This window comes from Manis pentadactyla, chromosome 6 (assembly GCF_030020395.1).
Source record: "Manis pentadactyla isolate mManPen7 chromosome 6, mManPen7.hap1, whole genome shotgun sequence".
Taxonomy (NCBI): domain Eukaryota; kingdom Metazoa; phylum Chordata; class Mammalia; order Pholidota; family Manidae; genus Manis; species Manis pentadactyla.
Window position 1 is genome coordinate 58317675 of NC_080024.1, and position 25285 is coordinate 58342959.

The 25285-nt window shown below is 39.3% G+C and overlaps 1 protein-coding gene across 1 annotated transcript in view; it reads left to right on the forward strand.

Moving 5' to 3' along the window:
* The window catches only part of PDE11A (phosphodiesterase 11A), a 395750-nt gene that overhangs the window by 162221 nt on the left and 208244 nt on the right, over positions 1–25285 (forward strand). Inside the window, exon 5 of the mRNA XM_036879447.2 lies at positions 19761–19825. Coding sequence (XP_036735342.2) covers positions 19761–19825 — 65 coding nt within the window. The remainder of the gene's footprint in view (positions 1–19760; positions 19826–25285) is intronic.

The window sequence follows — 25285 nt, forward strand, 5'->3', positions numbered from 1 at the left end:
TCTGGCATGAGTCTTCCAGAGAGTGCTGATGTTGGAAGTTCTCTTTCATATCGTATCTTAGTTCATTTTCGGGGTAGCCCAATTAGGCTTTGATCTTCTGTATAAACGCAAACAGACCCTTTGCCTACACTTTTATATGCCCTTTATACCCTTGTGTAGAACTCATTGGAGGTTACCACACAGGAACTGCCATTTTTGTTTTGTTTTGTTTTGTTTTTGGTATCACTAATCTACACTTACATGATGAATATTATGTTTACTAGGCTCTCCCCTATACCAGGTCTCCCCTATAAACACCTTTACAGTCACTGTCCATCAGCAGAGCAAAATGTTGTAGAATCACTACTTGCCTTCTCTGTGTTATACAGCCCTCCCTTTTCTCCTACCCCCCCATGCATGCTAATCTTAATACCCCCCTACTTCTCACCCACCCTTATCCCTCCCTACCCACCCATCCTCCAAAGTCCCTTTCCCTTTGGTACCTGTTAGTCCATTCTTGAGTTCTGTGATTCTGCTGCTGTTTTGTTCCTTCAGTTTTTCCTTTGTTCTTATATTCCACAGATAAGTGAAATCATTTGGTATTTCTCTTTCTCCGCTTGGCTTGTTTCACTGAGCATAATACCCTCCAGCTCCATCCATGTTGCTGCAAATGGTTGGATTTGCCCTTTTCTTATGGCTGAGTAGTATTCCATTGTGTATATGTACCACATCTTCTTTATCCATTCATCTATCGATGGACATTTAGGTTGCTTCCAATTCTTGGCTATTGTAAATAGTGCTGCAATAAACATAGGGGTGCACTGATCTTTCTCATACTTGATTGCTGCATTCTTAGGGTAAATTCCTAGGAGTGCAATTCCTGGGTCAAATGGTAAGTCTGTTTTGAGCATTTTGATGTACCTCCATACTGCTTTCCACAATGGTTGAACTAACTTACATTCCCACCAGCAGTGTAGGAGGGTTCCCCTTTCTCCACAGCCTCACCAACATTTGCTGTTGTTGTTTGTCTTTTGGATGGCAGCCATCCTTACTGGTGTGAGGTGATACCTCATTGTAGTTTTAATTTGCATTTCTCTGATAATTAGCGATGTGGAGCATCTTCTCATGTGTCTGTTGGCCATTTGTATTTCTTTTTTGGAGAACTGTCTGTTCAGTTCCTCTGCCCATTTTTTAATTGGGTTATTTGTTTTTTGTTTGTTGAGGCGTGTGAGCTCTTTATATATTCTGGACATCAAGCCTGTATCAGATGTGTCATTTCCAAATATATTCTCCCATACTGTAGGGTTCCTTTTTGTTCTATTGATGGTGTCTTTTGCTGTACAGAAGCTTTTCAGCTTAATATAGTCCCACTTGTTCATTTTTGCTGTTTTTTTCCTTGCCCAGGGAGATATGTTCAAGAAGAGGTCCCTCCTATTTATGTCTAAGAGGTTTTTGCCTATGTTTTCTTCTAAGAGTTTAATGGTTTCATGACTTACATTCAGGTCTTTGATCTATTTTGAGTTTACTTTTGTATATGGGGTTAGACAATGGTCCAGTTTCATTCTCCTACATGTAGCTGTCCAGTTTTGCCAGCTCCAACTGTTGAAGAGACTGTCATTTCGCCATTGTATGTCCATGGCTCCTTTATCAAATATTAATCGACCATATATGTCTGGATTAATGTCTGGATTCTCTAGTCTGTTCCATTGGTCTGTGGCTCTGCTCTTGTGCCAGTACCAAATTGTCTTGATTACTATGGCTTTATAGTAGAGCTTGAAGTTGGGGAGTGAGATCCCCCCTACTTTATTCTTCTTTCTCAGGATTGCTTTGGCTATTCGGGGTCTTTGGTGTTTCCATATGAATTTTTGAATTATTTGTTCCAGTTCATTGAAGAATGTTGCTGGTAGTTTCATAGGGATTGCATCAAATCTGTATATTGCTTTGGGCAGGATGGCCATTTTGACGATATTAATTCTTCCTAGCCACGAGCATGGGATGAGTGTCCATCTGTTAGTGTCCCCTTTAATTTCTCTTAAGAGTGACTTGTAGTTTTCAGAGTATAAGTCTTTCACTTCTTTGGTTAGGTTTATTCCTAGGTATTTTATTTTTTTTGATGCAATTGTGATGGAGTTGTTTTCCTGATTTCTCTTTCTGTTGGTTCATTGTTAGTATATAGGAAAGCCACAGATTTCTGTGTGTTGATTTTGTATCATGCAACATTGCTGTATTCTGATATCAGTTCTAGTAGTTTTGGGGTGGAGTCTTTAGGGTTTTTTATGTACAGTATCATGTCATCTGCAAATAGTGACAGTTTAACTTCTTCTTTACCAATCCGGATTCCTTGTATTTTTTTGTTTTGTCTGATTGCCGTGGCTAGGACCTCCAGTACTATGTTAAATAACAGTGGGGAAAGTGGGTATCCCTGTCTAGTTCCAGATCTCAGAGGAAATGCTTTCAGCTTCTCGCTGTTCAATATAATGTTGGCTGTGTGTTTATCATAGATGGCCTTTATTATTTTGAGGTACTTGCCCTCTATTCCCATTTTGCTGAGAGATTTTATCATGAATGGGTGTTGAACTTTGTCAAATGCTTTTTCAGCATCTATGGAGATGATCATGTGGTTTTTGTCTTTCTTTTTGTTGATGTGGTGGATGATGTTGATGGACTTTCGAATGTCGTACCATCCTTGCATCCCTGGGATGAATCCCACTTGGTCATGGTGTATGATCCTTTTGATGTATTTTTTTTTTTAATAATTATTTTTTATTGAAGAGTAGTTGACGCACAGTATTACATACATTAGTTTCAAGTGTACAACACAGTGGTAGAACATTTATATACATAATTCTAGGTTCCAGCTATCACCCTACCAAGCTGTTACAATATCTTGACTATATTCCTTATGCTATACATTACATCCCGGTTAATTATTTATTTTACCATTGGAAGTCTGTCCTTTTTTTTTTTTTTTTTAAGTCATCTCTCATATTTATTGATCAAATGGTTGTTAACGACAATAAAATTCTGTATAGGGGAGTCAGTGCTCAATGCACAATCATTAATCCACCCCAAGCCTAATTTTCGTCAGTCTCCAATCTTCTGAGGCATAACAAACAAGTTATTACATGTAGAACAAATTCTTACATAATGAATAAGTTACATAGTGAACAGTACAAGGGCAGTCATCACAGAAACTTTCGGTTTTGCTCATGCATTATGAACTCTAAACAGTCAGTTCAAATATGAATACTCATTTGGTTTTTATACTTGATTTATATATGGATACCACATTTCTCTCTTTATTATTATTATTTTTAATAAAATGCTGAAGTGGTAGGTAGATACAAGATAAAGGTAGAAAACATAGTTTAGTGTTGTAAGAGAGCAAATGTAGATGATCAGGTGTGTGCCTGTAGACTCTGTGTTAATCCAAGCTAGACCAGGGCAATAAAACACTCACGTATGCAGAAGATTTCTCTCAGAACGGGGTGGGGGAAGTTCTAAGCCTCACATCTGTTGATCCCCAATTTCTCACCTGATGGCCCCCCTGCGACTGGTCCTGTCTTAGGTTGTTCCTCCCTTGAGGAATCTTACCCGTCTCTGGCTAACCAGTCATCTTCCGGGGCCATACAGGGAAATGTGAAGTTGGTAAGTGAGAGGGAAGCCTTATTGTTTGAAAAGGTTAGCTTTTTACTTCTTTGCACATTTATGCCCTGTGGCTTCTATGCCCAGCATTTGTGTTGAGGTATCTTTACCACTTGGAGGAGTTATGATACTCGGTAAATTTGATATGAGGCACGAATTCTATTTAAGGGTTGTAATTAGGAAGGAAGAAGAAAAGCTATAGAAGTAGCAGGTGGAAGAAAACATAGGAAGATTGATTATTTCTTTGACAAATCTTCTTGTAGAGTAACTTCAGCATATATAGGTTTTAAGCTACTACTTAAATTGCGCACACACATTAACATAATAGGAGTATAGTTACCTAACCAAAGCATACCTGTAATTACCAGCCATCTCCAGTGAAACCAAGAAAACCATTAAGGCACCTTAGGCATTTGTGAAAACTTATCTATGATATGGTGGAAATTGTCCAACTGAACTTGAACAGTCTGAGAGAAATCAGACAAATTAAAACAACCCATTCCTGGGGACTCTTCACATGCCATATGTTCTTTTAACAGTAAATAGTCTGTAGTTGTAAGAGTTTGGAGTGCTACAATTTGCACTTCTCCAAATTCTTGGTTGAGTTCCAACAGTATAGATCCAGTCAAATTTGTTGTTTTACTGTATGCACAGGCCAGCTTAGATATCTCCTTCCTCATTCCCATGGCAAGTCCAGGAACTGGTGGGATGAGTGCATCTACAGCTGTAGCAGTGCGAGGATCTTTGTTGGGGTTTTTTGATGATCATCTTCTGGCATGAGTCTTCCAGAGAGTGCAGATGTTGGAAGTTCTTTTTCATATCGTATCTTAGTTCATTTTCGGGGTAGCCCAATTAGGCTTTGATCCTCTGTATAAACACAAACAGACCCTTTGCCTACACTTTTATATGCCCTTTATACCCTTGTGTAGAACTCTTTGGAGGTTACCACACAGGAACTGCCCTTTTTTTTTTTTTTTTGCTTTGTTTTTGGAATCACTAATCTACACTTACATGACGAATATTATGTTTACTAGGCTCTCCCCTATACCACGTCCCCCCTATAAACCCCTTTACAGTCACTGTCCATCAGCATAGCAAAATGTTGTAGAATCACTACTTGCCTTCTCTGTGTTATACAGCCCTCCCTTTTCTCCTACCCCCCCATGCATGTTAATCTTAATACCCCCCTACATCTCCCCCCCTTATCCCTCCCTACCCACCCATCCTCCCCAGTCCCTTTCCCTTTGGTACCTGTTAGTCCATTCTTGAGTTCTGTGATTCTGCTGCTGTTTTGTTCCTTCAGTTTTTCCTTTGTTCTTATATTCCACAGATAAGTGAAATCATTTGGTATTTCTCTTTCTCCGCTTGGCTTGTTTCACTGAGCATAATACCCTCCAGCTCCATCCATGTTGCTGCAAATGGTTGGATTTGCCCTTTTCTTATGGCTGAGTAGTATTCCATTGTGTATATGTACCACATCTTCTTTATCCATTCATCTATCGATGGACATTTAGGTTGCTTCCAATTCTTGGCTATTGTAAATAGTGCTGCAATAAACATAGGGGTGCATCTGTCTTTCTCAAACTTGTTTGCTGCATTGTTAGGGTAAATTCCTAGGAGTGCAATTCCTGGGTCAAATGGTAAGTCTATTTTGAGCATTTTGAGGAACCTCCATACTGCTTTCCACAATGGTTGAACTAGTTTACATTCCCACCAGCAGTGTAGGAGGGTTCCCCTTTCTCCACAGCCTCGCCAACATTTGTTGTTGTTTGTCTTTTGGATGGCAGCCATCCTTACTGGTGTGAGGTGATACCTCATTGTAGTTTTAATTTGCATTTCTCTGATAATTAGCGATGTGGAGCATCTTTTCATGTGTCTGTTGGCCATCTGTATTTCTTTTTTGGAGAACTGTCTCTTCAGTTCCTCTGCCCATTTTTTAATTGGGTTATTTGTTTTTTGTTTGTTGAGGCGTGAGAGCTCCTTATATATTCTGGACGTCAAGCCTTTATCGGATGTGTCATTTTCAAATATATTCTCCCATACTGTAGGGATCCTTCTTGTTCTATTGATGGTGTCTTTTGCTGTACAGAAGCTTTTCAGCTTAATATAGTCCCACTTACTCATTTTTGCTGTTGTTTTCCTTGCCCGGGGAGATATGTTCAAGAAGAGGTCACTCATGTTTATGTCTAAGAGGTTTTCGCCTATGTTTTCTTCCAAGAGTTTAATGGTTTCATGGCTTACATTCAGGTCTTTGATCCATTTTGAGTTTACTTTTGTATATGGGGTTAGACAATGGTCCAGTTTCATTCTCCTACATGTAGCTGTCCAGTTTTGCCAGCACCACCTGTTGAAGAGACTGTCATTTTGCCATTGTATGTCCATGGCTCCTTTATCAAATATTAATTGACCATATATGTCTGGGTTAATGTCTGGATTCTCTAGTCTGTTCCATTGGTCTGTGGCTCTGCTCTTGTGCCAGTACCAAATTGTCTTGATTACTATGGCTTTATAGTAGAGCTTGAAGTTGGGGAGTGAGATCCCCCCTACTTTATTCTTCTTTCTCAGGATTGCTTTGGCTATTCGGGGTCTTTGGTGTTTCCATATGAATATTTGAATTATTTGTTCCAGTTCATTGAAGAATGTTGCTGGTAGTTTCATAGGGATTGCATCAAATCTGTATATTGCTTTGGGCAGGATGGCCATTTTGGCGATATTAATTCTTCCTAGACACGAGCATGGGATGAGTGTCCATCTGTTAGTGTCCCCTTTAATTTCTCTTAAGAGTGACTTGAGGTTTTCAGAGTATAAGTCTTTCACTTCTTTGGTTAGGTTTATTCCTAGGTATTTTATTTTTTTTGATGCAATTGTGAATGGAGTTGTTTTCCTGATTTCTCTTTCTGTTGGTTCATTGTTAGTATATAGGAAAGCCACAGATTTCTGTGTGTTGATATTGTATCCTGCAACTTTGCTGTTTTCCGATATCAGTTCTAGTAGTTTTGGGGTGGAGTCTTTAGGGTTTTTTATGTACAGTATCATGTCATCTGCAAATAGTGACAGTTTAACTTCTTCTTTACCAATCCGGATTCCTTGTATTTCTTTATTTTGTCTGATTGCCGTGGCTAGGACCTCCAGTACTATGTTAAATAACAGTGGGGAGAGTGGGCATCCCTGTCTAGTTCCCGATCTCAGCGGAAATGCTTTCAGCTTCTCGCTGTTCAATATAATGTTGGCTGTGTGTTTATCATAGATGGCCTTTATTATGTTGAGGTACTTGCCCTCTATTCCCATTTTGCTGAGAGTTTTTAACCTGAATGGATGTTGAACTTTGTCAAATGCTTTTTCAGCATCTATGGAGATGATCATGTGGTTTTTGTCTTTCTTTTTGTTGATGTGGTGGATGATGTTGATGGACTTTCGAATGTTGTACCATCCTTGCATCCCTGGGATGAATCCCACTTGGTCATGGTGTATGATCCTTTTGATGTATTTTTGAATTCGGTTTGCTAATATTTTGTTGAGTATTTTTGCATCTATGTTCATCAGTGATATTGGTCTGTAGTTTTCTTTTTTGGTGGGGTCTTTGCCTGGTTTTGATATTAGGGTGATGTTAGCTTCATAGAATGAGTTTGGATACAGCTTCATATCCCCTCCTCCTCTATTTTTTGGAAAACGTTAAGGAGAATGGGTATTATGTCTTCCCTGTATGTCTGATAAAATTCCGAGGTAAATCCATCTGGCCCGGGGGTTTTGTTCTTTGGTAGTTTTTTGATTACCGCTTCAATTTCGTTGCTGGTAATTGGTCTGTTTAGATTTTCTGTTTCTTCCTGGGTCAATCTTGGAAGGTTATATTTTTCTAGGAAGTTGTCCATTTCTCCTAGGTTTCCCAGCTTGTTAGCATATAGGTTTTCATAGTATTCTCCAGTAATTCTTTGCATTTCCGTGGGGTCCGTCGTGATTTTTCCTTTCTCGTTTCTGATACTGTTGATTTGTGTTGACTCTCTTTTCTTCTTAATAAGTCTGGCTAGCGGCTTATCTATTTTGTTTATTTTCTCGAAGAACCAGCTCTTGGTTTCATTGATTTTTGCTATTGTTTTATTCTTCTCAATTTTATTTATTTCTTCTCTGATCTTTATTATGTCCCTCCTTCTGCTGACCTTAGGCCTCATCTGTTCTTCTTTTTCCAATTTCGATAATTGTGACATTAGACCATTCATTTGGGATTGTTCTTCCTTTTTAAAATATGCTTGGATTGCTATATACTTTCCTCTTAAGACTGCTTTTGCTGTGTCCCACAGAAGTTGGGGCTTAGTGTTGTTGTTGTCATTTGTTTCCATATATTGCTGGATCTCCATTTTGATTTGGTCATTGATCCATTGATTATTTAGGAGCGTGTTGTTAAGCCTCCATGTGTTTGTGATTCTCTTTGTTTTCTTTGTACAGTTTATTTCTAGTTTTATGCCTTTGTGGTCTGTAAAGTTGGTTGGTAGGATTTCAATCTTTTGGAATTTTCTGAGGCTCTTTTTGTGGCCTAGTATGTGGTCTATTCTGGAGAATGTTCCATGTGCACTTGAGAAGAATGTGTATCCTGTTGCTTTTGGATGTAGAGTTCTATAGATGTCTATTAGGTCCATCTGCTCTACTGTGTTGTTCAGTGCTTCCGTGTCCTTACTTATTTTCTGTCCAGTGGATCTATCCTTTGGGGTGAGTGGTGTGTTGAAGTCTCCTAGAATGAATGCATTGCAGTCTATATCCCCCTTTAGTTCTGTTAGTATTTGTTTCACATATGCTGGTGCTCCTGTGTTGGGTGCATATATATTTAGAATGGTTATATCCTCTTGTTTGACTGAGCCCTTTATCATTATGTAGTGTCCTTCTTTATCTCTTGTTACTTTCTTTGTTTTGAAGTCTATTTTGTCTGATATTAGTACTGCAACCCCTGCTTTCTTCTCACTGTTGTTTGCTTGAAATATGTTTTTCCATCCCTTGACTTTTAGTCTGTACATGTCTTTGGGTTTGAGGTGAGTTTCTTGTAAGCAGCATATAGATGGGTCTTGCTTTTTTATCCATTCTGTTACTCTGTGTCTTTTGATTGGTGCATTCAACCCATTAACATTTAGGGTGACTATTGAAAGATATGTACTTATTGCCATAGCAGGCTTTAAATTCGTGGTTACCAAAGGTTCAAGGTTAGCCTCTTTAGTATCTTACTGCCTAACTTAGCTCGCTTATTGAGCTGTTATATACACTATCTGGAGATTCTTTTCTTCTCTCCCTTCTTGTTCCTCCTCCTGGATTCTTCATATGTTGGGTGTTTTGTGCTGTGCTCTTTCTAGGCGTGCTCCCATCTAGAGAAGTCCCTGTAAGATGTTCTGTAGAGGGGGTTTGTGGAAAGCAATTTCCCTCAGCTTTTGTTTGTCTGGGAATTGTTTAATCCCACCATCATATTTGAATGATAGTCGTGCTGGATACAGTATCTTTCGTTCAAGGCCCTTCTGTTTCATTGCATTTAATATATCATGCCATTCTCTTCTGGCCTGTAGGGTTTCTGTTGAGAAGTCTGATGTTAGCCTGATGGGTTTTCCTTTATAGGTGACCTTTTTCTCTCTAGCTGCCTTTAAAACTCTTTCCTTGTCCTTGATCTTTGCCATTTTAATTATTATGTGTCTTGGTGTTGCCCTTCTTGGATCCTTTCTGTTGGGGGTTCTGTGTATTTCCGTGGTCTGTTCGATTACTTCCTCCCCCAGTGTGGGGAAGTTTTCAGCAATTATTTCTTCTAAGATACTTTCCATCTCTTTTCCTCTCTCTTCTTCTTCTGGGACCTCTATAATACGGATATTGTTCCTTTTGGATTGGTCACACAGTTCTCTTAATATTGTTTCATTCCTGGAGATCCTTTTGTCTCTCTCTATGTCAGCTTCTATGCGTTCCTGTTCTCTGAGTTCAATTCCATCAATGGCCTCTTGCATCCTATCCATTCTGCTTATAAACCCTTCCAGAGTTTGTTTCATTTCTGTAATCTCCTTTCTGGCATCTGTGATCTCCCTCCGGACTTCATCCCATTTCTCTTGCGTATTTCTCTGCATCTCTGTCAGCATGTTTATGATTCTTATTTTGAATTCTTTGTCAGGAAGACTGGGTAGGTCTGTCTCCTTCTCTGGTGCTGTTTCTGTGATCTTTGTCTGCCTGTAGCTTTGCCTTTTCATGGTGATAGGAATAGTTTGCAGAGCTGGGACGAGTGACGGCTGGAAGAACTTCCTTTCTTGTTGGTTTGTGGCCCTCCTCTCCTGGGAGAACAGCGACCTCTAGTGGCTTGTGCTGCGCAGCTGTGCGCAGACAGGGTTTCTGCTTTCTGCCCGGCTGCTATGGAATTTATCTCCGCTGTTGCTGTGGGCGTGGCCTGGCTCGGGCAGCTACTCCAAAGTGGTGGAGTCGCGTTGGAGCAGGAGCTGCTGGGAGGCTATTTATCTCCGTAAGGGGCCTTCCTGCTCCCTGAAGCCCAGGGTTTAGCGTGCCCAAAGATCCCCGATTCCCTACCTCTGGATTAAGTGTCCCGCCCTGCCCCTTTAAGACTTCCAAAAAGCACCTGCCAAATCAAAACAACGACCACCAAAAAAAATTTTTTTTAATTAAAAAAAAAAAGGTGGTCCCTCGTTTTTCTTTATTCTCCGGTGCCAGTCTCAGGCCTCTGCTCACCGGTCTTGCTGCCCTGTTTCCCTAGTATTTGGGTCTCTATCCCTTTAAGACTACCAAAAAGCGCTTACCAAAACAAAACAGCAAAAAAAAAAAAAAAAAAAAAAAAAAAATTAAAAAAATGGGCGCTCGCTTTTCTGGTGTCCTCCTGCGCCAGGCCACCGGTGCCCGCTCACTGTTCTTACTGCCCTGTTTTCCTGGTATTGGGGTCCCTATCCCTTTAAGACTACCAAAAAGCGCTCGCCAAAACAAAACAGCAAAAAAGCAAAAAAAAAAAAAATGGTCGTGCGCTTTTCTTATGTCCTCCGGCACCCGGCCTCCAGTGCCTGCTCACTGTTCTTGCTGCCCTGTTTCCCTAGCATCCAGGGCCCCCTGGGCGCGTACTGTGTCTGCACTCCTGCCCGGATGGCTGGGGCTGGGTGCTCGGCAGTCCTGGGCTCCGTCTCCCTCCCGCTCTGCCTATTCTTCTCCCGCCGGGAGCTGGGGGGAGGGGCGCTCGGCTCCTGCCAGGCCGGGGCTTGTATCTTACCCCCTTCGCGAGGCGCTGGGTTCTCTCAGGTGCGGATGTGGTCTGGATATTGTCCTGTGTCTTCTGGTCTTTATTCTAGGAAGGGTTGTCTTTGTTATATTTTCATAGATATATGTTGTTTTGGGAGGAGGTTTCCGCTGCTCTACTCATGCCACCATCTTCCGCCCCTCCTCAGCTGTTTATTTTTTTAACCCAGATGTCTGACTATAAATCATTTTCTACTTGAATGTATTATATTTTTAATAAATTCTTAAAATATATATAAGATGAGGCATGCCTGGCTAGAGTTTTGCTTTTCAAACAAAGATACTTTTGAGAGTAAAAGGGGGCACTTCTAATAATTGTCCCAGAATAACAGGCTTAATTAAAGTGGGACAGTCTTATGACAACTGGGACATATGCATATCCTAGAAAATATCCCCCACTACTTGCCTTGATGACTACAATTTCTATCATTACAGTATAGTTTTAGGTGAAAGGTTTCTGACTCCAGGTACCTCCTTTCTTAGTTATAGATAAATTACATGGGAATATGAATACACTAGCCTATCATATGCCATTAATAATTTAGCAGAAAATAACTAGTTGGATTGGTTCAGAGATGGCTCTAGATGAGGAGTCAGCCCATTTTTTCTGTAAAGGGACAGCTAATAAATATTTTAGACTTGGTGGCTCATAGGTTCTCTTTTGTAACTACTCAACACTACTGTTAATAGAAAAAAGCAGCCATAGATAACAACTGGTGAGTGGGCTCTATTAAAATTAAGAATTTATTTACAAAAACAGATGCCTACCTTGCTCCAGAGGAATGGAAGGCAAGCAGATTAGTTTATAGCTCCAGAATTGTTAGTTCATCTTGCTGCCCTCAGCATGGACCAAGTCCCATGTTTATGCTGCCTTACTTGTCCAATATTCTGGCAACTTTGAGGGTTAATTTGGTTGTGAGCCCAATCTCAGATTGCTCTAAATTCAGAGAATCTCGAAGGGGATTCCACCAGCAGTCCTTGGTTCCCGAGTACATGGGTAGACTAGGATTTCTGTAACACATTTTAGATCCAGTCTAGCATGAATTTGAAGTCCTTCATAGTTAAATGTCCTGGAACCAGACTAACTTTATACACCTTATGAAATCAAGGTTGGTGTTTTGCCACTTCTTTGATTTACATGGCTTATAATCGTCAGTGGATTTGTGCTTACTTTCATTGCTTTGCTTATATTTTACCACTCTCTTAATGGGACCCAAGGCTACTTCTCTTTCTATTCTTATATCATTTGCTATTAGCTGTATGCCCTTAAATGTTGTATTTTTCTTACCTACCATTCCATATTCCCTTCCTTTACTTCTGAAAAATACTTTTACATAACTTAATGGTATATACATAATAGCTTTTTTCAACTAGTCTTACATAAGCAAATTTATGTCATTTCATGGGTAAAAGTATTTTTATATACTCTATACATTTTTCAAGTATGTGAGTACTTCATCTACTCTTTGTTTATACTTTTACTCAATTAATTACCAAAAGCAATTAAAGCCCCCTTCAGCAAAAATACAAAAATTCATAGTGAAGAAATATTTTCTGAGTGATTATTATGTGACAGGCACATAGCAGAATGAAAGCAAAATTTCAAATAAAAAGGAAGAAACTAGATGTTGTAAGCAAAACCAAACCAAATCATCAAACTTGAAAACAAATTATGCTGCAAAAAGATAAAATTTGGAACCTAGAGCTTCCCTTTGAGCTTCCCAACTGCCAAAGTAAAAGAAAAAATGTAGTAGATTTTATAATTCTGTTGGTTTAGTAAAAGGAATTACATCAAAGGATCAAGACATTTTTCCTAACCCTTAAGTTTAAATAGTTTTTGCCTTTAAAATATTTATTCTTTAAAGGTTAGAGACCTTATTTACTATTTTTTGGTATCTTCATGTGCTATCCAATTCTTGATATACACTGGACAATCAAAGACCAGTCAACACAAGTATTATCCTCATTTGTCTTCTAAAGGCCACAGGAACGTAATAATTACCATATACAAGGTGCAAAGTTAGGGAAGATAGTCTATAGTACTGTCCTCACTTCTGACACTAATTACAAGTTCAGGGATTCCCAAGACCATCCTCAGTCTCAGTAGTTTGCTAGAAGGGCTCACAGAACTCACGAAAAGCTGTTATGCTCATGGTTATGGTTTATTATGGGAAAAGACAGAAACTAAAATCAGCCAAGAGAGTGCTGCATGGGCAGAGTCCAGGAGGGTCCCCAAAGTGGAGCTGCAGTTGTCTTCTGTCCATGGAGTCATTAACTCCTCTCAGCACTAACTTCTCTCGGCAGTCATGTGTGTCAATCTGCATGAAGTACTGACAACCAGAGATGGTCACCTGAGCCTTGGCATCCCGAGTCTTTACTGGCCTTGGGCACCCACATAGCTGACCCCAGCCTCCATCTTCTCTAGAGGTCAGCTGATACACATGACCCAAAGCCCCCATCCTAAATCACATTTCTGGTGTGGCCCAAAGTCCCCACTCTAAATTACATTGTTACTACCTGGCTGACCCCAGGTGCCCTGTCAAAAGCAATCTTATCAAAGCTGGACATTAAAACAGTTTGGAAGTTACCCCCCAGGAGCCAAGGACAAAGGTCAGACCTTACTTTGGGTTAAGGTTAATTCTTCACTGTGCACAAAGCCAGCACTATGATTCATGAATCCAGTGGCTGGCTTTGATCAGGACAGCATGGGCTGATTTATTGGGTGACACAACTAGTATTCTCCATGACATGGAGTGCTAACATTGAAAGATAAATGATTATCTTTGACTTTCACTTTATTCATTAAACATGAACTTAGAAAATAAGTAAAACAAATAAAACAACTGTTCAACCCTGTTTTTCTTTTCAGCTTGTGATTTATGTTGGAATAAAAAGTTTCAACATTTTAGAAAAAGGACTCTCTTCCTTGTGGTAGTTTTAAAAGACCTTCTCTTACATTTTGAGTTCAAACATTCTGACATTTCATCAAGAGGTACTTGTTTATCTTACCCATTCTCTTTGTGATTCTAGATCTATGTTTTATAGCTTTAAAATTCCAGGACTTTCTATTCCAGTTCTTGTAAGCTGCTATCTGTTAGTAGCTTTTATTTTTATTTTTGAAATATCTTCATTCTCTTTTAATCTCTGACCATTTCCCAGGTTTGTCTTCTTAAAGTGAGGCAAGCAGAAGTTCACTTATTATTCCAGGGAGCATTTGTTTTGAGGAGCCAGAGCAAATTAAGCTCCATGCCATAAAGAAAGCTGCATGCATGCAGAGATTTATTTTCTTTCACTTTCTCATGTGTAGCCCAGTGCCCTTTGCACTACATCGCACATACACTCAGTTCATATTTGTAGTATCAAAGAACCATTTAAAAAGGTTAAAAACCTAACCCTTGTATAAATCTAAAGCAAGCACATATCAAAGATTTGTCTAACCCTTTAATGAGAAAAAACAGCAAGATGATAAAGCCAGTTCTAAAATAGGCACTGAAAGAAGGCTGACAAAAGAGTACCAAGTTAAATTTTAAAAATTGCTACTCTCATCCAAGACAATAAAATTGTAATTGGCTTATCTTTCCTACTGCACAGAAATTATTTGCATTTCTACTTGGATACAATTCATTGCATTGCTATAGAACCAAAATCATTTGCATAATGTTAAGCTGTTTTTTGTTGCCTCAATGGCTCCCTGTGTGTTGGCACTTGGCCTGTCGGTTTTGAACTTTTACCTAATTATTGTCCATTTCTGGGTACCCATCTCCAACAGGTGTGTTCAGGCTATAAGCCTCATGATAACTTCCCCATTTTACCCCTTCCCTCCTTTCCATGTTGAACCAGTTGCATTCAAATTACCCAGCAAGAATGCTTCCCAAGTGCCACAGGCTAAGCTACCCACCCATGACCCTCCATAAAGGCATTACCAAGATCCTTGCTCTGTTCTCTCCTTGCTTTCAGTGACCAAACTTTGGGCTTTAGGTGACTTTGTAGGGCCCCCTGGGCATGCCGTATATGCCCTTCTTTCTAGGATCTGTGATTATAAGAAATCCTTTAATTTTGCATGCCTTTCTGGTCATAATTTTTGTTATGTTAGAGGCTGTGTTAGAGTGAGTCTTAAAGACCCCCAAAGGGCCTTACTCCCCCATTTACAATCCAATTTGCATCACTATCAGTTTTTCAAATATTAATGTCTGTCCTTTCAGTCTTGTATTCTTATCAGTGGTGCAAGATAAGCCAAATGAAGTATTCCTAGGAACAATGGGGAGTTTATTCTCATCTATTAGGTAAGGAAATTGAAAGATTTATCCTTCTTGATTTCTAAATACAGAAACAATTCATAGTTTATAGGTAATTTGATTAGTTTTATATCAAGTCAATCGTTTTACTTGTAAGTATTCTTAGTCTATATTTATTCAAATTCAGACAGATAGTAGGTAGTCAGTAAGTATTTGCAGAATTAATAAATAAAGACAGAGTTTATCTAACTATTATGGTTTTGAAAAGTCATGCCCAAATAATTTGCTGTTGTGGACATTATGCTTATGAAACAGTAAGCAGTGGAGTAGTGGGGAGACTGGGGCTGTGGAATCAGACTAACATGATTCAAATTCCAATTCTGCAGTGTATTGGTTGTATGTTTTCCAGGAAACTACTTCAGCCCTCTAAGCTTACTTTCCCTTCAATAAAATGGGGATAATCATATCTTGCTGGGGTGTTAAAAGCATTAATACATACATAAAGGATAGGTCATAATGTGTGCAAAATGCCTCATACTGATTTGCAGTAAAATGGTAGGATACAGTTGTCTTAAAGTGGTAGGATACAGTTGTCATAGTTTGGGCTGCTATAGCAAATTATAGACTGGATGGCCTAAACAACAAACACCTATTTTTGACAGTTCTAGAGGCTGGGAAGTTCAAGAACAAGGTACTGGCAGATAGTGTCTAGTGAGAGCACGCCCCCTAGTTTGCAGATGGCCACCTTCTTGTATCCTCACTTAGTAGAGAAGGAGAAGAAGCAAACTTTCTTATATCTTCTTATAAAAGCACTAATCCCCTCATGAGTCTTCACCTTTGTGGTTAAAATTGCAATATTTCTAGAATCTCTTGCCTGGCCTTAGTGCATCTCCATATCAATAGGTGCTTCTAAGGGGGGTGGGGAGCAAGGGCACACCTGGACCTGAGAGGTTTGGTGGTGTCCTTTTGCAGCCGTGTTGTTAGAGACACAGGCAAGCAGAAATGGACAACCGCTAATAAGCAATAAATGGGTTTCTCCCACTTTATTTTTCCCTTTCACTGATTTTGGCTTCAGAGGTTATTTGCCTCAGGCTGGGAACATATTCTCCTCACCCCCCCCACCACCACCCAACAAGAGCTACAACCTTCAGGACCTAATTCCCTCCCAAAGGCTCCATCTCCAAATACCATCACATTGAGGATTGGGGTTTTGATGTATGAATTTGGGAGGGACACAAACATGTGGTCCATAAAGCCTGAAACATGATGAAAACAGGAATAGAATTTACTGTTATCTACAAAATAATGGAAAGAAATCACAAATTATGAGAGATCAAAGCAGAGATGTAGAACTCCCTCCCTCTTTTAAAATTTGTGGCAATTTCCCCTTCTGCAAACATAAATGAAATGCTTCTACTTTTTACGCTGTTATTGTCTTAACTTTAAGAATTACTTAAGGTATAGCCTGAGGGATTTATTATTCAGTGATAGCAAACAGTCTCTCTGTGGCTTGCTTTCCTTGCATCAGGATCAGGATTTCTAGGTGACTGATTTCTATTTAAGTCCTCAGTTAAGATAAGTGCTCCTGTTACTTTTGCTGTTAACAAACCCCAACTTTAGAGACTTAACCCAACCATGTTATTATTCTCACTGATTCTGTGGGTCAGGAATTTGGAGAGAGTATAGGAAGTTTGGACTTGCCTCTTTCCAGGATAGCTGGGTCCACAGTTGGAAAAAAAGGAGATGAGTGGTGGCTTCATGGCTGGGAACCAGAATCATCTGAAGGTTTGTTCACTCCTATATAGGTCTGGCACCTGTGTTGGGATTGCTTCAAGACTGGAGCTACTGACCTAAGCATTTGTCTGTGGTCTCTCTATGTGGTTTATCTCCCTTTTGTTAGGGGGTGTTGTTTATTTTCCTTGGTTCTTGTCCCTGTCACAACAAAGAATTAAAGGGCAGAGACACAGTAGTGAAGCAGAGTAAAAGTTTTATTTAAAGTTATGCACTTAAAGAGAGAAAAAGTACAGGCAACCTTAGGGAGGATTGGCACCCTGAAAGGTTTAAGTTTTATTTAAAGAGAAAGAATGTGCAGGCAACCTCAGAGAGAGGTACACCCTGAAAGGTTGAAAAAAAGTTTTATGTAAGGCAAAAAGGTGCACACTCAGAGAAAGGGGAGTGTGAGCTGCCTCAGAGAAGAGGCCCTGAAAAGTTTAAGTTGTATTTAAAGAGAAAAAGTACACACTTGGAGAAAGGGGAGTGTGGGCTACCTCAGAGAAGATTGGGGATTCCTCCTTTTAAGGACTTTTTAAGAATGTGACAAAGGGCTAGGGGTGTGGACTTGTAAAGTGGTCACAAGATGTTTATCTTTGATGAGAGACATTAAGTCTCTTCTATTATCAGTCCTCCAGGTAATTCTGCAAAATTAACTTAACACAAGAAATTTACTGATCCCCAGGATAGCAGCTTCCCTCTGGAAACATATCAATCAAGACCACCTGCCCTGCCCACAAGGTGGGCTGAGTTATTGTCTGCTTGCTAAAGAATATGTTAAGAATCTTCTTAACTTCCTGGGTTTTAAAATGCAATCTTAGCTGTAAGATGGAATCTTTCCTGTTTTTCCTATGCTGTTTATAGCTGGGTTTGTTTGCTGAATTAATCATGATGCTTGTCTCCTGCTCAGGTTGCAAATTACTTGATTAAGGGATGGAGGAGATAAAAACAGCATATAGGTTAAGTTAAAGAATAAACTGGGCTTTTTAGCAGTCTAAAGTAAATCTTACAATGGCATGATCTAATTGACATAGTGAAGACATGGGCTGTGCTCAAATACTTTTCTTTATTCTGGGGAATATTTGGACATTCCAAGTTACTCCTGGCCTTTGGAGTTTCAGCTGATTAACTCATTAACTCTGTGAGTCTTTTCTGGCTCTCTAGTTTTGACTGGTTAACTCTTTGAATTCCTTCTAGTGGGCTTTACTGCCCTTATTCTCTTTCCACCTGACATATCTATTTTTCTGCCAAACACTTTCAGCATAGTGGCCTCTGGGTAGTTAAACTTCATGGTAGCTCAGGGCTCTAGGCACAAATGTTCCATCAGATGGAACAGAAGTTGCACTGCCTTTTATGACAATCTTAGAAAGCATCTCTTCTGTATACTCTATTGGTTGAAGTGGTCAGAAGCCCATCTAGATTCAAGGGGAGAGAATATAGGCACTACTACTTGGTAGGAGGGTGGCAGGGTCGTACTGGAGAAGAATGTGGGCTAGGGGTTTGTTGTGGCCCTCTTTGACAAATAAAATTTGCCCCAATGAGTAATTTTGTAGAGGCTTAGTTCATGTCAGAATATGATGTGAAATATGCTCTATAGGTGTCCAGGGTATTTCCTTGCAGTTAAGCTGTTGTCACCTCCCTGCTAAATTTTCTACTCATGCACAGTTTTCTTTATGATGGGCTTTTATTTTCTTTTATCTTTTTCCTAATGTTGCATTTTCTTCATTTGGGCTCATTACCTCACTGATAAAGCTGTTTTAATATTTAATCTATTTCTAGTTTCCAAATCATTTTTTCAGGTGCCCATCAGTTCCTCATAAGTGGTTAATTTAAAAGGCCTTTGAAGCATGATTCTCTCTGGCTAAAGCATATCTAAATGTCGAACTTGGAAGTATCCAGATGGCATTCAGATGACTCCTTTCAGTATAAGGGACTCATTTTTCTATCATGTGATATATATTCTCAAAAGAGGGCCAGAGATGGTGCCTTTACCACTCGACATTTTTAGCATTACTGAAAGAGCTGGCACTCCAGAGTCATGCAGATTAGCTTTAATCCCAATTGCCTCATTTAGTTGTGTGATATTGAGCAGGTATCTTAAAAATTATGGGTTAGTTTCCTCATCTACATACTAAAGATAAAAATCCCTATTTTATAGAGATATAATAAGGAAATTAAATTGTCCAAGAAGCTTCTGACGTAGGGCCTGGTTTATAGTAAGAACTCAATAGTAGCTAATAATAAGAAAAACTACCTTTACATTTTCTGTGCCCATAAATTCCTTTTCAAGGTAATAAGCCTTGCCAAGGTTCTTACATGGTATGCTGGTTTCACGAGACTGGTGAAGAAGGACTTGTCCAAGTGAAGGAAGAAGGGATGGTCTTTAAAGAAGGGGCTTCCTCCTCTTTACCTTTTGAGGGATGGCAGCAAAATGTTCACCTGAGAACAATGATAAGGCAGGGAGCCAACAATAAGTAACTTTAGAAACCCAGGGTTGACAGAGGGCATCCTTTTTGAGGGGTATTTTGTCCCTACCTGGCTTTCCAAGGATAGTGATTGGGTTGTTAAAAGAGCAGTAAAAAAAATAGTATTCAAATGAGATGTCCCTTTGACCACCACAGGACAGTACACACCTCATTGTAAACATATATACATGTACAGTAAAATGCATTAAAACTGGCAGTGTATGCCATGTAAGAAGTAAAATCCAAAATGTGTGGTAGAATTTTCTTCTTTTGTTCTTTGGGATTTCTCCACTTAAAATCTCTGTTTAACCTCCAGTTATTATGATAGTCATTATAAAGATGAAGAGAAATGTTTATTGCCTTATTTGAATCTGCAGGAAAGCTTTAACTGACTTGGATGTGTTGTCTTTCTGTGTGGCAGGTGGTGAAGTTCACCAAATCCTTTGAACTGATGTCTCCGAAGTGCAGTGCTGATGCTGAGAACAGGTCGGGTTAACGAGTTTCCTGTTTGTCTTTTGATGCTTGTCTTCAGGCCTCGGTATTGGCAGCGTTATGGCATTCTCTTTCTTTATTTCAGCAAGTACAGTCAAATATTACTTTTCTGTATTTCAGGGCTTAAATAAAAGCTGCAGCTTAAGAATATATGTATGTACAAACTGCTGAAGAATAAAGTCAAGTTTTAGATATTCCCTAACTACACTGACAGCCCAATTTTCTGCTTTATTCTGGCCCTTTGTTTTTCTTCCTCCCTTTTGTTTACTTATATTTGGCCAGTAACATCCTCTTGAGAAAAAGAGTGAGTTTATAGTAATTCTCTTTTTGTCCCTATTGGTATCTTTGAGGCTGTAGAAGAATAAAAGTAAGGGTTGAGGACAATCAGTGAATTTCTGTTAGCTTTACACTGCTCTGAATAGTAGTTGGGCTGCTACAAAAAATGGATTCTTTTTATTTTAGTCACCACTAGAGGAAAGGCTAAAAACTAGTAAAACTGACTTAATGGCAGAAGAAAAACAAATAAAGCACTTAGAACAGCATGAAGATAATGATGATAATGGTAATACCAATGCCAGCAAAGTTAGCAGCTTTCATTCATTGAGTACTAAGTGCACCAGGTAGTATACTAAATGCTTCATATGCAGTAAATCCCCCGAATAATCTTATGAAATGGACATTGTTACCCCTGCATGATAGAGAAGAAAGGTTCACAAGTTTAAGGGACTTGTTCAAGGCCCTGCAGCCAGTAAGTAGTAGCCACATCCAAGAAGACTCTCCCACCTTCTGAACTTTAATCCCTTCTCCACACATTACTTACAGTCAGGTAGTTGATCTCATATGGTGAATATATATTGGTTAATGTTTCCCAAATCTGACCGATCAATCAGAATCAAGCTTGGAAACTTGATACAAACTAAATTCTCAAACTCATCCTGAGTGATTTTGATTCAATATGTTGAAAGGGAAGTCCTAAAGATCTATATATTCAAAAGGCTCTCTAGGTAATACCTGTTTCAAGATGTAATAGTCCTGGGTAGTTTGATTTTACATATCTATTATTGCCTTTAAGTTCAGGAAATAGAAATCATACATTGAAATGGACACTTTATTTATTTACTTCACTTTTTATCAAGAGCATGAAATTTAAGAGGTCTTTGCTACATAACTATATATTTCCATTTACAAGGCATTCTTTTTTTTTCATTTTATTATCATTAATCTACAATTACATGAAGAACATTATGGTTACTAGACTCCCCCCTTCACCAAGTCCCCCCCACAAACCTCATTGCAGTCACTGTCCATCAGTGTAATAAGATGCTGTACAATCACTACTTGTCTTCTCTGTGTTGCACAGCCCTCCCTATGCCCCCCCCAAATTATACATGCTAATTGTAATGCCCCTTTTCTTTTTCCCCGCCCTTATCCCTCCCTTCCCACCCCTCCTGCCCAGTCCCTTTCCCTTTGGTAACCATTAGTCCATTCTTGGGTTCTGTGATTCTGCTGCTGTTTTGTTCTACAAGGCATTCTTGAAAAAGCAAAATTATAGGAACAGAAAGGAGATCTGGAGGGGTTTACTACAAAAGGGTACAGGGGAATTTGGGGTTGCAATGGAACTGTTCTCTATCTTGCTTGTGGTGGTGGTTGTACAACTTCATTTGTCAAAACTTGCAGAATTATATGCCAAAAAGGGCAAGTTTTACTCTCTATAAAATTATAATTTGAAATGTGAGATGAAGCCTTTTGTAAGAGGGTTTTGTTTTTCATGAAAATGTATTTATGTCCATATCTGTATCTGTCAGCTAATTCATGTATATAAATACATTTAGGCTTACAGAATTACTAGTGGTATAGCTAGCTGTGCAATTTTCCTAAAAATTTCATGTAAACTAACATGAAATATATTAGAAAAAGTATCTATTTGTACTTACTTCTTGAGCTAGTCATGGCCTCATGTAAGTTATCTCTGTCGTATATAACAGGGAAAAGTTTGATGAAGTTACTAAAACAATCTTTGAAATCCTAATGCATAAATATTGTTCTTTTTTTATACTGCTGAATGTGTCTTCATGGTCACTGAAGAGTTAAGTATTTCTGGCCTTTTGATTATTTTCAATGCTGAAAGAACTTCCATGTCAAAATGAAATGACCCAAGGCCCAGACTGCCCTTGGCAAACTTTCTGACAATAAAAAAAGAAAGAAAGAAAGAAGGAAAGGTCAGATTTTCTTTAAAGAGACATTTGAAAAGTGCCTTTGAACTTTGACATTATGAGATAGCGTTCTCCATCATTCTATTTTAGCCTTTAAATTAATGTAGAATGTTCATTTATCTCAAAAGACCTTTCCCGCATTGTCTAGTAATTTTCCTGTTGTAGATGTGGGATCCTTCAGTCGTTTATTGGAAGTTAAAAGAATAAAGACAAGTGGCTCCAGCACTGACTTTGCCAGTGGCCATGGAAGACACAGTGAAACAGGCTCTGAGTCTACAAATCACAGTGTGCTCTCGACACGCTGTAAATCTTTCCGTTAACCTTTCATCACTGAACATCTTCACTACAGATAATGTCCATTAGATACCTTAGTCTTCTGGACATCATTCAGAATTATACTAGGATAGCTTTTGAAGATAATGTCTATGGATCCATGCAACAGTGTTTCAGGGTACTCTTTGAATTCTCCTGAATACTGGTTTAAAGCTGCTGATTTTTATAGGGAGTCCTTGAAGACTCTTTCAGAAACCAATTTTGTTGCTGACTCATCATTTCTGCATATTTTCTTATGTGGCTTACTCCTTTGTCATGGCGAATTTCCTCTTGGTCAACACATAATTAATACCAAACAATTTGAGAGATGGGAATGATTTCTTTGATCCATCTCTCTCCATGAGGTGTGTACCTCCCTGCGGACATCAGTGCCAACTCCTCTACTGAGAGGATTCTCACTGTCATGATGGCTTTTTTCCTCTTATAGGGAGTACTGATTGTTAGAAAGGCATTTTATGTTGAATTACATTCTTGTAACTTCCATCTGTTCTAAATGTGTCCTTCAGAAATTGTTATTCCTGCATTAATTTTATGGCTTCATTCAGTAGCCATATGTTGAGTAGCTACTCTGTGCTGGGTTCTCTGATAGATAATGGGGACTACAGAGACTTTAAAAAACTCAGCAGTCTCCTTCCTCCAGGATCTCAAGGCCACTGAACAGGGGTAGGAGTAGGTTAAGAATATAATAGGCCTCCAGACTATGACTGTAAGCAGAGTCACATTGACTGTGGTGATTTATACTTGGTTACTTGGTCATTTCTCCCCATGTAGTATAAGAGCCCCTGACCCCTTGCAAAAACCCTCTTTAAGTTGTTCTAGGAGTTGCCAAGATTTTTTTTTAAATTATGGCTGACTCATCATTTCTGCCAAGTGCCCATCCCTAAATTCTCTCCCCCTAGACATGGCAGAGCAGCAGCTGCAGGACATGGGCTTCCTTGCCCACCCCAGAAGTCCCACCGGCATAACTAGAATCCTTGCTGGTGATGTGCCACAGTTCCCCAGCACTGTCTCAGAGGCTGTGGGGCTTTCCCAAACCCGAGCAAAGCGGGGTAGTTAGTACTGAAGCAGGGAGAAATCTCGCTTTCCCTACCGTGTGTTCCGTTTGTTACCTAACCCCTAAACAGCCTTGTGTAGACTCTGTCTTTTTTACAAGTCTTTTAGTTCCCAAAGCTTTTGTCTGCAGCCCTCCTTTCTCCACTGAACTTGGACTTAGTCCCTGGGGCCAATGCTTAGAAACCAGACCCCAGGTTGAGGGCCAGTCACTAAGTTGTTCTGATTTCCCCACCTTTCTTCCATCTTGGCCATCAGGCTCAGATGCATAAAATCTCCTTCTCTCCTTTTCCTCCATGCACATCAACTTGTCCAAATAAATGCCCCCTCATGCACAGATGTGTCTCAGTTTAGACTCATAATTCCTGCTATCAAGTAAATCAATGACTACAAAACAAACGGTACTTTCTATAAAAGGTTTGTGCAGAGTGGTATTTTAATATAAGGAGAGATACCCTACTCATCTGGGGAAAAATAGAAGGTGATCCACTGAGAAAGCTTTCAGATGTGCTAAAGCTTCACTTAGGACCTGTAGGTGGGAAGGTAGTGACTTAACAAGGCAGAGGAAACATGGTGAAGAGAGGCATGGAGGTGGGAGGGCAAACAAGGTATATTTCAGGATCTTGAATTAGGGTATGAGCTGTTGTCACAAGGGTCATTATAACTGATGGTGACGGCTCTTTACTTCTCCTGAGGGCATCCAGCCACCCTGAATGCCATCTGTTTGTAGTGAGAGTCCTATTAGGTCCTTCTGAGATGCTCCTACTCTCTTAATTGGCCTGGAGTCTGGCTGGCTGCCTGCTTACTCATGCGCAATAATAACAGGTAGTGGCATATTGAGTGGCAATGGTTCAGTACTGGCACACGGCCGTATATCTGCCATGGACCTACCTTTTCTAGGTCAGCCACTGCTACTTTTAGACTATTTTCATATTTCATGGTCCTCAGACTTTTCACTCCACTTTTTATGAGCTACTTGCCCTCTATCCCCATTTTGTTGAGAATTTTTATCATGACTGGATGTTGAATTTTGTCAAAAGCATTTTCAGCATCTATGGAGATGATCATGTGGTTTTTGTCCTTCCTTTTTGTTGATGTGGTGGATGATGATGGATTTTCGAATGTCGTACCATCCTTGCATCCCTGAGATAAATCCCACTTGATCATGGTGTATGATCCTCTTGATGTATTTTTGAATTTGGTTTGCTAATATTTTGTTGAGTATTTTTGCATCTATGTTCATCAGGGATATTGGTCTGTAATTTTCTTTTTTTGTGGTGTCTTTGCCTGGTTTTGGTATTAGAGAGATTCTGGCTTCATAGAATAAGTTTGGAAGTATTCCCTCCTCTTCTATTTTTTGGAAAACATTAAGGAGAATGGGTGTTATGTCTTCTCTGTAAGTCTGATAAAATTCAGTGGTGAACAGTTTGGCCCCGGGGTTTTGTTCTTGGGTAGTTTTTTCATTACCGATTCAATTTTGTTGCTGGTAACTGATCTGTTTTGATTTTGTGTTTCTTTCTTGGTCAGTCTTGGAAGGTTGTATTTTTCTAGAAAGTTGTCCATTTTTTCTAGGTTTTCCAGCTTGTTAGCATATAGGTTTTCATAGTATTCTCTATTAATTATTTGTGTTTCTGTGGGGTTCCATGATTTTTCCTTTCTCATGTCTGATTCTGTTTATATGTGTAGATTCTCTTTTTCTCTTAATAAGTCTGGCTAGGGGTTTATCTATTTTGTTTATTTTCTCAAAGAACCAGCTCTTAGTTTCATTGATTTTTTTTCATTGTTTTATTCTTCTCAATTTTGTTTATTTCTTCTCTGATCTTTATTATGTCCCTCCTTCTGCTGACTTTGGGTCTCA